This window comes from Odontesthes bonariensis, chromosome 18 (genome assembly GCF_027942865.1).
Source record: "Odontesthes bonariensis isolate fOdoBon6 chromosome 18, fOdoBon6.hap1, whole genome shotgun sequence".
Lineage (NCBI taxonomy): Eukaryota > Metazoa > Chordata > Actinopteri > Atheriniformes > Atherinopsidae > Odontesthes > Odontesthes bonariensis.
Window position 1 is genome coordinate 23,992,447 of NC_134523.1, and position 17,058 is coordinate 24,009,504.

General features: G+C 37.3%; 1 protein-coding gene across 1 annotated transcript; it reads right to left on the reverse strand.

The window, feature by feature from the left end:
* Positions 1–352: 352 nt before the first annotated feature.
* LOC142367714 (major histocompatibility complex class I-related protein 1-like) lies at positions 353–12,297 on the reverse strand. Its single transcript, XM_075449741.1, has 7 exons — positions 12,215–12,297; positions 7,670–7,758; positions 5,824–6,090; positions 5,358–5,636; positions 4,221–4,523; positions 2,136–2,228; positions 353–1,907 (listed from the first exon to the last, which is right to left on the reverse strand). The coding sequence occupies exons 2-7, from the start codon at positions 7,737–7,739 to the stop codon at positions 1,903–1,905; spliced, it is 1,017 nt and encodes a 338-aa protein (XP_075305856.1). The 5' UTR covers positions 7,740–7,758; positions 12,215–12,297; the 3' UTR covers positions 353–1,902.
* Between the last annotated feature and the right edge of the window lie 4,761 nt (positions 12,298–17,058).

A 17,058-nucleotide genomic window follows, 5' to 3' on the forward strand; every position in this document is an offset into this window, starting at 1 on the left:
AGCTGCAAATGTGTATTCATATTTCCATCTCAAATGATTTTACAGATTGTTACATTACTGCCACATTATCACCTTTACACTTAATTTAATGTTGCAATCTGTGGAATAGCATCGACTCAAATAAAATATCAAAGTTCTGAACTCAGTTATGCAAATGTTCACATTTTTCTAATGTTTTGTGTAGCTTAAAGGAGAGAAAATAAGGTGGGAAAATAAATAAGCATGCTATGTCATCAGTGCTTGAGGCCTTTTATAAAACTTCAAAGAATTTAATGAATTTAATTTAGCTCTTTTTTTCGTTTAAAGACATTAAACTAAAGGTTAAAACAAAGAAGACGCACACTAGCAAAAATAAAAGCAATCGATTTTTATTAAACACAGAGAAGTTTTCAGTCGGACATCCTAATCATCCACAGGATACTCCTCCCTGGCATATAAAAGCATCACATCATCGCCCTTCAAAATACTTGGCTGGTGCTCTATCTATTTTGCATAGATATAATAAACAAGATACGACAATATTCACGTGTTTCATAGATGCCTCTAAGGCTTTTCATCGCATCAGTCATGAGAAATTATTTTCAAAACTGTCCAACAGTAGGGTCCCTGGTTTTTTAATTAGAATACTGGTTTATTGGTACTCATTGGTATTGGTATCTGAGTCACATAACGATGTGATTGCTGTGTTGGCTAGCCCTGGACGTAGCTCTGTAAGACTGCAATCAAGTTTATGGAGTCACTGGCGAACATGCCTGTATGTGAGATAGTGAGCTATGCAATATCTCAGTGTTTTATTTTCTTTCTTTCTTATTGTTCTTCTGTTTTTAACTATTTTTGATGTTTTGTGATGTTTGATGTGATGTTTTTTATGTGTGATATGGATCCCCTGGGTCTGAAATAAAGAATTGAATATATCAACTCTCATTAGTCATAGTCATTTTAATACATAATTATAAAAAATAATGAAATTCATATGACAATTCATATTGCACCTTCTTTTCATTCTTTGTTTTACCTTTAAAGAAAAAAGATTAGTACCGTATAGCCACGTTTATGACAATTTTTAACAACAAATAATTGCATTAAAAAAAGGTATTTTCATTCAATGGTCGGTTAAATACTTCTTCCTCTGTCTTTCAGCTTTTATTGACTGTTTAATCAGTGTTCTGGGTTGTATCGGTAAGAGTGGTTAATAAAAGAGACTTCAAATTTAATTTGTGAACAAAATCCAGAAAATCCCCTAATTTTGCCAAGCTACTGAAGCACAATCTGTGATATATTCATGCTGCAAAACAACACTTAATATAATAAGAATTTCCTATATAAGTGCTATATTTCTTTACATAAGTTCATCATATTTCTCCCTTTCATTTTCTTCATCTTAATCATTCTGTCTAGAAAATCTAACACTGGTGAAATTGGTTCTGTGGCTGTCAGTGGAGATTACACAAGCCAAGCAGAATCAGCACCATATGGCACACACCCTCAAACACTAACTTGGTGCAACATTACAGCTTATACATTTATACGGCAGAAAACAAGATGATGCATAAGCTTTACGTTACCATACTGTTATCACTGCAATACACGAGTCAAAGAGCAGAGACTTCTAATTCTATGAGACTCCAAAGAAAAAACGAGAATAAAAAAAGTGAGGCCTGAATTGTCTATTTTTGTAGCTTTAACTTAAGTGCTAACAAAGTGCTAAAGGAATTATTCAGTCAACGGATCAGAAGACTAGAAATGCCACAGTATCTATTGATTAAATAGAAACATTTGACAAAATCATTTCCAAATCATTTCTCCATATTTCACAGATTCTATTCGCAAGATCAGTCGTCTTGAAGTCAGTCACATCTGCACTGGGTCCAGTTCAACTTAATTTTACTGGTCAAAACAGAATTACCCTGAAAAAGAGAAAAAATTATATTTGTTGATTATTGTTAATTCATGAAATTAAAACTATTGTTTGATCAGGTAAAAACTGACTTTATATTTTCTTTTCTTTATGTTTTGCATACTTATTATAACCAGTTTGAGCCAATGATTTTACACGTGCACTAAACTATCATCACATACATGACATAAACCACCATGACTGTGGCTTTTGCCTAAAAAGAAAACATGTGACTCACTACGACTGATCCATATCTTGATGACAAATCCAGCTACACAGACGAGCGTCACAACAGCTCCAATAACAGCAGCAAAGTGTATCCTTGAAGAACCTGGAAGTATAAGAAAATATTTACTCTTTAAGTCAATATTCTCCATTCACAAGATGCCGTGTGATCAGAAAGTGTTTGTAGTGGTTGATGAAACAACTCTGGACATTGTTCTTAGAATTCAGACGGTGATACTTATATTTTGTGCATCCTTTGGTATGTGACCAAATTGTTTTTTAGTGGCAGTGTACAAGCCATTGGCTATTTTATTAAGTTTATTGTCATAATTGTGGTATGAGAGTGCAACAGTCATAGTGTAACTGCATTAATTGCTCTTAAGTAATACATCTATCTTTTAAACATTTCATTATGCAATGATTATGAATAAAGAATCCTATTTGTGTTTTTGTTAAAACTATTAGAATTTGTTTTTTGATGCCAGAGAGTTGTGCTTCATTAAAATTAAATTCATGCATGCAACAAACAGTTTTCTAAGAGACTCAGGAATACTGATCCATGACCATTTAAAAGGTGGTAATCACTGACACCTCACTGTAAGAACGTACAAGCTTACATCTGTTGGCTCGAGTCTATGTGTATAGAGTTTACATGCACTCCCTTTGATTCCTGGCCTCTTCCTATAGAACAATTCTGCTTTTGTGATGGTTAATATGACTATAACTGGTTTTCTGTCACTGTGTAGTAGCTGTTGGCTGACTGGGGAACTGTCCAGGCTGTTTTATTCCTTTCAAGCTCTCTTGCAATTCTGCATAGTGATGAGTGCAAAGGTATAGTGAACAGACTGAAAGTCTGAAAATAGCTCTCAGGTTTTGAAACTTTCTTGGCACATCCAGACATTTACATATTGGATAGACTTGTAGGAATTTAATAATAACAATAATACATTTTATTTCAACGTGCTTTTCTAAATACTCAAAGACACTTTACATAAAAACAACATAAAATCAGCAAAACAATATAAAATAGTACACTAAAAACACATTAGACTGAGGTTAAACATTAAAAGCTATTTTAAAAAGGTGTGTTTTTGCCAGAGATTTGAAGGTGGATAAGTCATTAGGGTCACGGATGTGTTTGGGGAGAGAGTTCCAGAGGGAGGGGGCAGCTGCAGAGAAGGCTCTGTTGCCCCAGGTTCAGTGCTAGGTTCTGAATGGTGGAGTAAGGAGGTTAGCATCAGATGAAACGGAGGCTGCGGGATGGATTGTGGCGATGGAGCAAGTCAGTGAGGTAGGGCGGGGCCTGATTATGGAGGGCTTTGTGTGTGAGGAGGAGGATTTTGAACTGAATATGCTGTGGAACTGGGAGCCAGTGGAGGTTCTGGATGACAGGAGTGATGTGATCGCGGTTGCGGGTGAGCAGACGTGCAGCTCAGTTTGGGATGTACTGTAGTTTATTTAAACATTTTGTTACTGTCAAAGATGACTCCAAGGTTGCGACTGTGGGGGGTGGAAACAGGGTGGAGTTGTCGATGGTGAGGCGGAAACTGTGTGGTTTTGGTGAGGGATTTGGGGCCGATAATGATCAGGTCGGATTTGTCACAGTTGAGTTTGAGGAAATTGGTCTGCATCCAGGATTTGATGTCGCCGAGGCAGTTGGAGAGAGAGGAGTGAGTGGCGGGGGTGATTGAGTTGGTGGAGATGTAAAGCTGGACGTCATCGGCATAACAGTGGAAATGGAGACCATGGTGGCAAATGATGTTGCCAAGGGGGAGCAGATAAAGTATGAAGAGGATAGGACCAAATACCGAACCCTGGAGGACGCCTTGAATTTGGACAAAATGTTGGGGAAAAAAAACCTGGGACTAATAATCTAAGTTGTAAATTATCTTTTAATGATTATAGAAACAGAAAAAATGGTGTTTGTTTTAACTGGCTTTGACATGGTGCCATTCAGTCAACAATTAAATGAAAACAGTCGATCTTTGTCCAATAAACTGACTCTCCACCAAATTTCGTAAGAATTCCCTAAGTTATCGGAGCTGTCCAATAAGATATTAAATAAACAGAAAACATCTCTTCTGATATCACATCTTACCGGAGTTAGTCCTGACTATGGCTTTGTCCAATCTGGAAGTGATGTTGCCCTCGAAACTGGAGAACTGAAACACACAGTCAAACCTCGTCCAGTCTTCAGGTGTCAATGAATGAAGCTGCAGGTCAACAGTCATCTGAAAGGTCCCATCATCATTTGGGAGGATCTCTCCATGGTCCACACCCTCATGAATCTCCTCTCCATCTCTCCTCCAGAACATCAAGGCTCTGTTTGGGTAGAAACCTGTAGCATGGCAGCTGACTGGAGAGGAGGGAGTCTTCTGGAGGAGAGACACTGATGGAAAAACTGGAGAGACAGAAGGAAGAATGGTTCATTCATCACAAGGTAATATATCTTACTAAAAAATCAACTTAGAAAAACTTCATGAATTCAGATGGGTTTGTTGTTTGAGGTGCTCTTTGGAAGAAATGGGCATAAAATAGATTATCAAAATAAATAAATAAACAAAACACTCCACAGTACTCTTAAAAACAATTAAAAATACTTTTCTCTGCTTCTTTATATAATACTGACTTAATTTAACATTTATTGAATTAAACAAAATTAAAAGCTTTTTTGATAATTACTCATGAGCCGGCTGTAGGGCTGTTTTATAACAGGGCAATATAATTAATTGCTTAAAACTATTTTAAACCTTCAGGGGTAGGCTAGTTGGAAAGTACAGTATTACCCTCTGAGATGTAGTACAGCGGAAGTGTGGAAAAACGTAGCATAAAATGGGAATACTCAAGGGAAGCATGAGAACCTCAAAACTGTAGTTCAATTTAGTACCTACCTTTCCACTAAGTTGGAACTCAGAGCAGCTAAAATACAAGCTATTGCATTCAGTGAGAGTTTTACAGATTTACAGAACACTAAAACATGCTTTTGTGTTTTCTTCGACTAGTTTACTTTTGGTTTTTTTTGGCCTTGACAGACGTGGCAGTATTCATTTGTTTATTACTAAAATTATTCTCCCTGCCTTTGTTTCTAACCACACACAAACGTCAAGCAAAAGAAAACTTTAATGCCAACAAACAGTGTACTGCACCTCATGTAATAAGCTGCGGTATACTTCACTTTACTTCTTTAAAAAACATTTTCATGTTTCTTAAACTAATGAAGGCCCTGTGGTTCTACCTGTTTTCTGCAGAGCATCGTTTGCGTATTTCAAATACATCTTTAGTAAATCCCTGCATTCTTCTGTAAGTGCAATCTTCCACAACAAACTTCTATGTCCATCTCTTTCCCAGTCGTGTTTGGTTAGGACAGCCTGACGTTTTGGAGTAATCCACGTCTCAGTTTTCAAATCAAATCTTATTAAGTCTTCGCCATCGTAGCCAAATTGACTAAAACCGCTGAAGTCTCCAGTTTCTTCATCCCAATGACATCCATTCATCCTCTGAAAAATGTGGACACCTGAAAGACAGAAGTAGAAAGTGGATCTCCTTCAACCTGACAGCTTATGTTGAAACAACACTAAAGGAACTTTTCGAGGAAGAAGTAATACATTTAAAATGATGCCTGAAATCAGAGTGAAGACTGAACTTTTGTTTACTGACAACTCCAATTAATGTTTAATGGTTTTAAAGATAAACCAACTTACCCTCAGACTGGTTAAAGCGCTGCTTCAAACTTTCAATGTTTGCTCTGAAGCTTTCCCAGTGGCGAAGACACTCGTTAAACAACCACTCCTGATGTGAAGGTTCTTCTTCTAAGAGTTTTCTTATCCAACTTGTACTGGGGTTAAGACCTGGTTTGTTGCTGTTGCAGCTACCCGATTCGACATCATCAAATACTACAGAAGCAAAAAACTCTGGAAAGTCTGAGATTCCTGATGTGCCAGTGAGGATATAGGTCAGGGAGTGTGGTGCTGTAGGACAAACATTGAATTAGGCATTATTGTTTTTAAATTCTGATGGTTTGATATAGAAATCTTAACAATAACTATTGATTTGTAGTTATGTATTAAGAAGATTTAAAATATGCACCAATCTGCCATAATCTTATGACCATCCACCGAATAGTACTATGAGTACTATGCTTTAAGCTACCAAAGGAGCTCTAACTAGTCTGGGTGTGGACAGAAACATCTCAGGGTGTGCAGTGCATTGTCAGGTGAGGTCTTTGTGGATTGGGCTTCCCACAGATGCCATCAGATTGGAATTTAATGAGGCCATTTGAACTGTTTAGACTCTTTGTCATGGACTCTGACCCCTTCCGAAGCAGTATTTGCGGGGCCGACTACTATCCTGCTGGGAGAGGCTGCTACTGAAGGGTAGGTACTGTTACCATATGGGGGGCGCGAGTGTGACTAGTAGGTGGCAAAGTATATATAGCATAGCACACCAGAAATTGTATTGAGGTGCTGATCACTGCAAACAAATCATTTGAAAAACAAAGTACCATGACCCCTTTAACAACACATTATGTGGTGGTGGCATGTAATGTGTTAAATTTACAATGCCAACATAAAGTAAATTACCAGATTTGTTGGTAATGTTTGTTCCCATTTTCTTATAGCGATCAAGCCATCGTGGTTATTTAGGCCTTTAATAGGGGTATTAGTTAGCTACACGACTATTACAACTTGATTCCCAAAAGAAAAGAGGTACATTCTCTACCTGCAGGATAGCAAAATAGAGTGATAGAGCCCAGAAAAGAAATCGGGATCAGACATTGATAAAAGCCCTCAGCAAGAGATTCACATTTAAAGTTATCTTTCAGTAACAGTGACATAAGTAAGTGGTGATTCAAAGATTCAAAAATTCAAAGTTTTATTTGTCACATGCATAGTTATACACGGTACAACATGCAGTGAAATGACCTTTGACCGCCGTCCACAAAATATAAACTATAAAATATAAACTAGGTAGCAAAGTAACATTAACAGAAAGTTAAAGTAAAATTAAATATTCCTAAATTAGAATAGTAGAATATCAAATAAAATATATAAGATATATAAGCAAGATTAAAATACAAAATAAGATTAAAAATATATACATATAGAATAAAATAGAGTACAAAATAAAGTAAAGTAAAGTAAATATATGTATGTGCACAAGTTAAAGTCCGAGATATGTACACCGTGTGTGCAAAACCGCAGATTTGTGCATGTGTGGGAGTGTCATTATGTCATCACCACTTGTCTCCCTGGTAAACAGGAGGGCTGGGTCTGTCAGACACGTTACCAGATCACGACTTCTTTACAAACTTCGGTGAATGGAGGAGAAGTTTGTAACTTTCACCCCAACAGAATACTAACATGTTACACCACTCCACTCGGTCATATGGTATCCAGGACTCATACTCATTTCACATGTTTCTGTAATACCAGGCTCTTTTACTCCTCTGTACCAAATGTTTAATTAGAAAACACTGCAACAGTGGAGTTCAGCATGAATATTGTATGAAGAGTAAAAGGAAAGAAACTCAGTGAATTGTGATAATACCTGGAGATGCAATTTGACAGATGAGAAGAAAAGCAATAAACCTCCTCAGCGGCTTCTTAGTTCCCATCATTTGTCTTCTTTGGACAAAGCTGTGGTCAGGGAAGCAGGAAGTTAATGAGCACTGGAGTTGCAGATGTGTCATAACAAATAAAGGAGAACATTTGTGTTTTTGTGTGTTAATGCTGGCTCAAATAGCTTTAAATATATATATATATTTATATATCCTATATACTGTAGCTGTAAAGCACTTTGAATTTTCTTGTGTACGAATTGTGCTCAACAAATAAAATTGCCTTGCCTATATACAGTATATATATATCTATAAATCCAGATGTTTGCTTCTAGACTGACAGATGTCTAAGTCCCCAACTGTGCTAATTTAAAAAGTTATCAATTCATAAAAAATACTCGATTGTCCAATGGTCACATCACACTTAACTATTTCATGTTGCATCTGTTTAAAAAGCATGTTACAACACTAGTTTAATCTTATCTGGCCCATATTAAGATCAGATTTATTTGTCCTCCATACACACGAAATTTGTCCTATCCCTTTAACCCATCCAGGTTGGCACCCGTTGACACACACATGCACAGGGTCATACACTCATGGAGACAGATGCCAACCTGTATGGCGTGATCTTTGTGCCACCAGGTTGAGCGCGCAGTGACACTGATTTGAGGGCACAGATCTATCTGAAGGAACAATAATTTTAAGCGTGTGCGTATGAATCTCACACACTTAGGTGCTCGGACACGCGCTCAACTCTGACAAACTGCTCGCTCGAACGGCTCACTCTGCTAGTGCTCGGCTCTATCTCTCTGCTCGCTCGCAACTCTGTTAGTTGTATGTAAATGAGCCACGCCACCAGCCAATCACAGACTGGTAGTTTTCACAGACTGGTATTTGTGTGATAAATACTAAAAAAATAAAGAGGAAGAATTGTAATAATCATGTTAAAACTGGTGTAGTTGGGTGCTAGCTAGTTAGCCTACTGATTACTGTTGTAGGGTGTCACAAATATTTTAGAGAAAGAAACCTAACATCAACTTTTTTATTTGTTTCTCTTTATATTATTTTATGTATTTTTAATGCTTCTTCCACTCCCTGCTGCAATGCTTTTATTTTATGTAAAGCACTTTGAATTGTTTTGTACATGAAATGTGCTACAATTAAATTTGATTTGATTTTGATTTGATCAAAATCTAAAACGGTAGAAAAATAAAACTACACCAGCTTAGGAAATTAAATGTTTGAAGTAATGAAGTGGTTGTTTTTACCTAGTAAGTTATGAACTATAGCAGCTGACCCACAGTGGGTTTTTTAAACTTTTAAACTTTAAACTGATCAATTGTGTTATTGGTTTAATCTGTAATGGTTACTGGTTTGACAAAAAAAACATAACATTTAGTTTAATTCCTTTAGGGTGATGGTAGAAGTTCAATTGAGTCTGCACTGCAGACTCTGCAGTGATTGGCTGGTGGTGTGGTTCATTTACATACAACTAACAGACAAGGCCGGATTAACTATATGGGCCTGCGGCACAGTGCCCAGGGGCACCAACCATTCACAGCCAGTGGGGGGGCACCACACGACAAACTTTAAAAATAGTTTTTTCATGAATGTTTGTACTTAAAATGGTTACACTTGACACTTGACATAAATATTCATATAAAATTCATTATTAAAACTAATGTGATAAGAACAGCAACGATATATCATAATTCTGAGCAATAGTGGCCTAATCTGAACATTAACCCCCCTCCCTCAACCTGTCAGTTGAGCCAGTCCACCTATGGTGAAATGCATCATGTTTAAAAAAAAACGCGGTAAAAATAAAAAATAAATGGATAGACATCAATTAAGTGGTTGTGCAAGAGAAAAATAAAAAAAGAGAAAGACTCCAGGCGTTTAGCGGCAATTAAAAATGTTCCAGTGTTAGATCGTTTCTTTATAAAAACATCGACAACTGCTGACAACCAGCTGGCTATATTGCTAACGGTCCCACCATCTACCACAACCGGGCGGCTAAATATGCAGCATCAGCACGGCACGACGGTAAGAAAACCAGGTTTCTTACAAATGATCTCTTCCAATGCCAGCTGCCGAACAAACACTCAGTGTCTAGAGATTGGCTAATCTATTCCCCTTCAACCGGCATGTTGTATTTTTTTTGCGTGTCTGGCCGGGCAGTGTCTGGCCGGGCAGTGTCTGGCCGGGCAGCATTTTACAGTGACTGGAAACACCCGGACAGAGTCACAGCCCATGAGAAGAGCGCAGCAAGCCACCGCGAGTGTCTGCTCTGCTCGCACTTCTCAGGAGGTCACGGAATGCGGTACGGTTGATGTTGTTTTCAGACAACAAAAAGAGGATGTAGAATTGGAGAGAGGTGTTGCGACGCATTGTGGCCGTGATTAACAGGGTGCTTGCGCAAGTCTTGAAAGTCTTAATTGTCACGCCCAGAGACTCTCATTTTTGGTTTTCATGTTTAGGTTATGTTTGTTTTCAGTCCATGTTTAGTTTTCCCTTCACTTCCCTCACCCAGGTAATTAGTTTATTCCCCTCACCTGTCCATTGTCTCCAGCTGCACTCACTCTCCAATCACTCCCAGCCCTCTATTTAGTTTCCTGCCTCCCCTGTCAGTTTTGTCGGATCTTTGCCTCTGTTACCCTTATCTATGATACCTGACCCTGCCTGCCTTGTTTCCCCATGTTCCACGTTCCCTGTTTTGCAAGTTAAGTATTTATTTATTTACCCATGCCGTGTTAAGTTCCTTGTCTTGTTTTCGTTCACAACAATGTTTTTTTTCCGGCTTAGCCGTGTTTTACGTTGGTACTTTGTTTTTGCTGTTAAATAAATCTCCTTTACCTTCTAAGTCCGCATCCGTGTCCAACCTTCCACACCCTCACCCTGACATTAATAAGTATGGAATTTTGAAGCACTGTTTTCCAGACCTTGAAAAGTCTTGAATTTTGTGTGAAAGTCTTAATAAAGTATGGAAAATAAATGTATGGTACAATGTTACAGTATGCTCAAAGGCATTGTGAAATGAGAAATAGGAAGGTAGGCTATAAAACTATAATTTGACTAACTGCTCACGTACTGTATTAGCCTAATGGGATGAGATGTGAGTGAAGAGACTGAATTCTACATACATTCATCCATCCATTAATTTTTTTATAGATAGTTTTTGTGACCCTTGTTTGATGTGAAATTCATGCACTTGTGATTTTCATGTTTTGAAACGTTTTCATCAGTAAAAGCATAATTTACTGTGAATAATGCATTTGTTCATTGAATACTAGCCTATAAAAATGAACATTTCTAATAAACACAGTTGGTACAATCTCAATCAATGAAGTAGGCACACAAGTTACAAGTACATAAAGTTGAGGTTTTGGGGAAAAAAAGTCTGGAATTTTGATTTGGAAAAAGAGCAAGCACCCTGATTAAGTTTTTAAGTGTGCGTGGTTTGGCATTCCGGGGAGACAACTTATGGTGCTCTGGGACGGCTGTGGCAATGACGTCCCCCTGGATAATAGTGTTGTTAGTGCTGCATAGGTGGATGCTCTTTGAATTGATAATATATTTCAGTATAGACAAATGCTCTTCGAATTGATACACATTTTGAATCTGTACATTTCAATATATGGATGCTGTTTGGATTGATAGTGAATTTAATTGATTGGTTTTAAATGGAGATATTTGAATAATCCTACATACTGTATATAGATGGATGCTGCTTTAATTGTTACTGATTTTGAATGAATACGTTTGAAAATGTAGCCTAGGGGCACTTGAGGTTTAGTGCCCAGGGGCACCACATTGACTTAATACGGCCCTGCTAACAGAGTTGCGAGCGCAGAGACAGAGCCGCGAGCGAGCAGTTTGTCAGAGTTGAGCGCGTGTCCGAGCACCTATGAGCGAGCGTGTGTGAGATTCATACGCACACGCTTAAAATTATTGTTGGCAGCTTAGGCTTGCGATAGATCTGTGCCCTCAAATCAGTGTCACTGCGCGCTCAACCTGGTGGCACAAAGATCACGCCATAAACCTGGAGCGGTGGGCAACCATTCGCAGCGCCCGGGGAGCATGGGAGAACGGTGCCTTGCTCAAGGGCACCTCGATCGTGACAAGGAGGTGGACAGACACCCCCAATGTTATTGAGTGGTGAGAGTGAGAATCGGACCTGCCAACTTTCCGGTTATTGGACGACTCTGATAACCCGCCGATAACCCGAGGTTCTGCCTATTATTATGCACACCATTCTTTAAGAAGTACTTTAAGCCACAGCCTTTCACACTATTAAATAGAATAGAAATATGTAGAAAAATAAATAGAAAAATGTCAAATCGAATAGATATTCAAGATTTTAGATGATATTAAAATGGCGACAAAAACAGCAGTTACTTTCACTTTGAGCATTACCTGTAAAATTAAAAAAGAGTTGTATACGTGTACAGCAGAAATGACAGGCTTGAAATTGGTGGCTTTATGAACAGGTAGAAGCATTTATTGTGAATGTCCGTTTTGTGTAAACTTACCTGTATTGATGTCTTTGCTCTGTATACTTGTCTTACCTTCGTCCTTTAGAGCCAACCACCTGAGAAATCACCCGACCCCTTAATGCTGCATTCAATGACACTGTAAAAACGCAACGTGTTCATTTTGAGGTCATTTTCTGTACATGGGTTAAATTAGGAAAAAACATTGCTCCCTCGTAGTTTGCTTAGCTATTTTTTCCTAAAAGCTCGTCAAAAACTTTGTTGTTACTTAAATGCAGATGACAGGCGAGCTAAAAAGGAAAATTCACTTTCCTCTTCTTCTTTATATCATTAGTAATTTCCCAATTTCAGAGTTTGGTTGATTAAATTCACAGTGGCCTTCAAATGCAGCATTATTATGACCAATAGTAATAGGATATAATGTAGCATCACAGGTGACCTACTGATCGGTAGCGCCTGTCTGTTGACAAACATTACTACAATAATGCAGATGAGGACAGTGACTGAGAGTATTACGACATCCAAGATATTAATTAGTCGGGATTTTGATAATTATAATTTATACTGAAAAAAAAGAAGATTTTAAGTTTTTTTTTGTTTGAGAAAAAGAACAGAGTGAAAAAAATGGGTATGCATACTGACTTTTTCACATTACAAGAGAATATGTTATCAACCATTCAGCACAAAATTAATGATTAAAACAATTAGCATAAAAAATAATATTTTCAAATAGGATTCATTGTAAGACTTTACAGAAATAGAGTCAGAGTCAGCTTAAATACCTACTCTGCTGCATCATGGAGTTGGTGTTTATAACCTGCCCATCAAGTCCTAAACAGAGACTCAAAGACAATGTGTTTATTATGTTCGCTCCACAGTTTGGTAACACAGTTTTCACTCTTTCAATATCTTTTAATCAACTATTGCCAAATACATGTAACAAAACATGTTTTCCTCTGCGCTTTTTGAAGTTCTTTATTGAGTAATTGATGCCGCACAGCAGAACAGACACACAGTTTGCTTTTTATTTATCTACTTACATTCAGCATTTCGAACGGTGGCTCTGTTTTAGTTCCGCTCAAGCTTGCTGGCAACAGTATATAAAACCTGCTTAGCCAGAACATGCCTCCAGTTGTTTTTCTTTATTTCAAAACAATAGTTCATCTCACTGAACACATATAAAGACAAGTACAACGTCATATTTTCTGACATCCTCAGATCTGTACAAAATATAGGAACTCAGTACAATTTGGGGGAGATAAAGTGCACATTTAAAAGGACAGTTTGTCAGTCAATGAAGGTAGTGTAAAAAAAAAAAAAAGTAAGAAAACACGCCATCACTAACATACTTCACTGAAATCTGGTCATATAGGCTTTACATGTGTGACCCCGTTGTCTTAGAATTCAATGAACACATATTTCTTAAGAAGGAGAGAAAACATAATAATTTCCATAGCATAAATGTAATTTACAATATCCATCCACTCTCACATTGTGGGAGGTTCAGGAGGCACCAGTGTCTTCTGAGGGCTTTTTTACAAGCAGGTACAGTGATGCAGTAAAGTTATTGAATAACTTTGTGTATCAGCATCCATAAATAAGCTGACATGAAACCACAAACAATTAATGCATCCGTATGTCATAAATCAATTTAGCTTGAGAAGTGAGATTCAGATTCAAGAGTTGATGAAACATATTTAAAAGTTGCCTTTACTTTCTGTTTAACGTCAATCTCTATAAATAATTATTTTTCAAAGTTGAGCATATTTCCAAAAAGATTTTCACATTCTGTTCAACATTTGTTCAATGCCTGTTCAGTGAAAATGTTTCCTATAAGTAATCAATTATTTCTGTTTCATATAAATCACGGACTCTTCATCCTCCAGACTGAAGAGGAGAGGGCCCATTTGACTTGTTATCAGCTTTCAGTTCAAAAGCAACTTGTGCTCCCGATCTGGCAATGCCTTGCAGTCCAGACCTTTCACCGACTGAAAACATGTGGAGCATCATGAAACACAAAATACCAGAAAAAGACCCAGGACTGTTGAGCAGCCAGAATCCTATATGAGACAAGAATGGGACAACATTCCTCTCCCAAAGGTCCAGCTGGTCTCCTCAGTTCCCAGATGTTTACAGATGTTCAAAGAAGAGGGGATACTACACGGTGGGAAACATGGACCTGTCCCAACTTTTTGAGGCAAGATTGCCTAACATTTTTTATGAAATAATGAAATATCTCATTTCTAGTAATAATATGTCTATTTAATATGTCTATCTATTTAAATAACTTTATTATAAATTAAATACATTGTTTTTTTCCTAGTATTTCTACCACAGTGAATAATAAAATGTTTCATTTGCAAAATGTTTTGTAATCCTGTCTTGTGGTTTCTATTTTTACAGCTTTCCTTGTTTAAAAAACAAAAAACTTGCTTGGCCTTTTTCTTTTTACATAAACTTTCCTAACAAGGGAATGTTTCCCCTGATCAGGAATTTTAGGCAACAAAGTAAAAAAAAATCAGTTTCCTCTGAGTTTGATGGAGGCCAACAGATAATTTGGGCTTTTTTGCACTTTGGCTCCCCCTACAGCTGAGGGATGTTACTCCTTTGTCATAAAAACAAATCTCCCTGTGAGCCCTACAAATGTACAACCTCACAAATGAATTTGTTGTCATGACTGCAGTTGTTTATAAGTACATCCCTAAAAAAAAACTACTTCTGTGTCCATTTCTGTCCCAGACATGTTTGATGACGGCAGCTTGCCGTTTTTTAATAATTTATGTTAGTATGTTAAGATCAAATCTTATGAAGTTTTCATTACTGCAGCCAAATTGATTAAAATCTTTGAAAGCTGCAGTTTCATCATCCCAATGACATTATTCATCCTCTGAAAAATAAACACCTGAAGAAGAGAAACTGCAGTAAACAGTGAGGTATGTCGGGTCTAAAGCCAAAGCTTTCAGTGTTTAGTTACAGTTTTTCTCTATTGGTTTGGCTCATTTCTTGAAACAGAAATAACATTCTCAAAACTCTAAGATCATTTGGCATAACACTCTTATAGTTCAGCACAACACCATAGCTAACCTGCAAAAGCACACATCTCTCACAAAACTGTTCACCCATGCTTCAGACCTGATTTCTTTCCCATGAAAAGAGTCAGTGCCTCCCAAATTGCAAAGATCTTTCTCAATTGCCTAGGCTCATTTCTTGAAACAGACGGGACGTTTTCAACACTCTTTAGTACTTTTTGCAAAACTAAACTGAATGGTTCAGCAAAACACCACGGTTCACCAGCAAAAGCTCATATCTCCCCCTAAACAGTTCAGCCATGTGTCAAAATGAAGTTTCTCATTCAAATAGTCAGTGCCCCCAAAATGCATTGTCCTTTTGGCATTGTGTGAGCACTACAAGTCAAAATGTTTAGATGTTTTGTGCAACAAGCCCAACAAGCCCTCCAACTCAAACGACCACATTGGTCGTTTGTACAAGCAGCGTATTACGACTGCCTGGTACGTTTCAAAGCACCTCTAGCGGTTGAGTAAATATCGACACCGCGGTGGCTCACGTGACCCGTCACCGTATATTAATTTTCGCGGGAGGAATTTCATTCAGAGCACTTCTTCATTGAACGTCGTAGCATTGGTAAGTCCAACAAGTTTGTATATTTTAGTGAATTTGCTTATGTTTTATAGTAATTGATTATTGCAGCAATTCATATGTAGCTAAGTTTGTTTAGTTTGACGTTTTAGCTACAGATCAGGTCAGTGAATTATATTAAAGGCATGTGATTTTACCAGTAAGAAGATAACGTTAGCTCACATGCAAATGTCCTAGCTAGTTAGCTTACATCTATACATATAATCACTTAATGACCCTTCATCTGAAATAACTGTACATGCTAAATTGAAGGTGCCTTGCTTAAAACAGAATTTGTTTGTCCTATAAAACACTAACGTGACTGTTTAACTGTAGATTAAATGAATGGCAAAGAGAAATTACTTTTAGCCAGTGGGGTTAAAGTAAATTCTGTCAGCTGTGAAGGCATTTCTGTCCACAGGAAACAGAGTTATCCTACAGTATTTTTTACAGTTTTTTGACTGACTTAAATTCTGTGAACCCATCGCTAAAAGGAGAAAAAAAAATTAAAATATAAAAGAAAATTGCAGGTGCAGCACTGGCTAGATTCTCCAATCAGTTGCACAGAATCAGGTTCAAGCTAAATGTTTATTTCAGTGGCATCAAATAGAAGACATGGTTGCAAAACTAATCCTAGTTATCTGTTTTGTTGTTGTTATTGTTTTTCAGAACTTTTGAACATCCAGCATTTATTCGTCGATCACTATAAAAAACCAACGGCTCTTTTAAGAACCATTTTCTTATTCCTCCTTTTACTCATTTCCTTTCTCTCACAGCTTTTGCTTTGTCTGATTTTGTTTCTCACTTTCTCTCTTTGCCTTTCTACTTCTACGTCATTCCTTTCCTTTCTCCTTCCTTTCATATCTCTCTCCTTACAGAGTTCATCGGAGTAATAAAGGTAAGTAAAGTAAATAGTGTTTATTAAACATTTTAGCAAAAGTACATGTTGTCAGCGTGTTTTAATGTTGTTTCACCGTCTAGTATAGTATTTAGAATTACTACTGGTGATAATGTTTACGATATAAGAGCTAAAGTTAATTTAGCTAGCCAGAAGTTGTTTTTATAACTGCTATGTAAGTGTTACTTTTAGAAGACGTCAGGACCAAAGCTTGTATGGATAAGTATTGATAGTGTATAGTTAAGTAATATATTAATTTAAAACATCCCTTTGCCAGAAATCAGGCATGCTGAGAATTTGAGGTGACAGGTCAGAGTGATCATTAGACCATTTAAGTGTGACTGTGTCT

Excerpts from the sequence above, each read along its gene's own strand:
- LOC142367714 (XM_075449741.1), bottom strand. The coding sequence starts at position 7,739 with ATGATGGGAACTAAGAAGCCGCTGAGGAGGTTTATTGCTTTTCTTCTC. Across the intron at positions 6,091-7,669 it reads CTGTCAAATTGCATCTCCAG|CACCACACTCCCTGACCTAT; the intron begins GTATTATCACAA and ends TTTGTCCTACAG. Across the intron at positions 5,637-5,823 it reads GCGCTTTAACCAGTCTGAGG|GTGTCCACATTTTTCAGAGG; the intron begins GTAAGTTGGTTT and ends TCTGTCTTTCAG.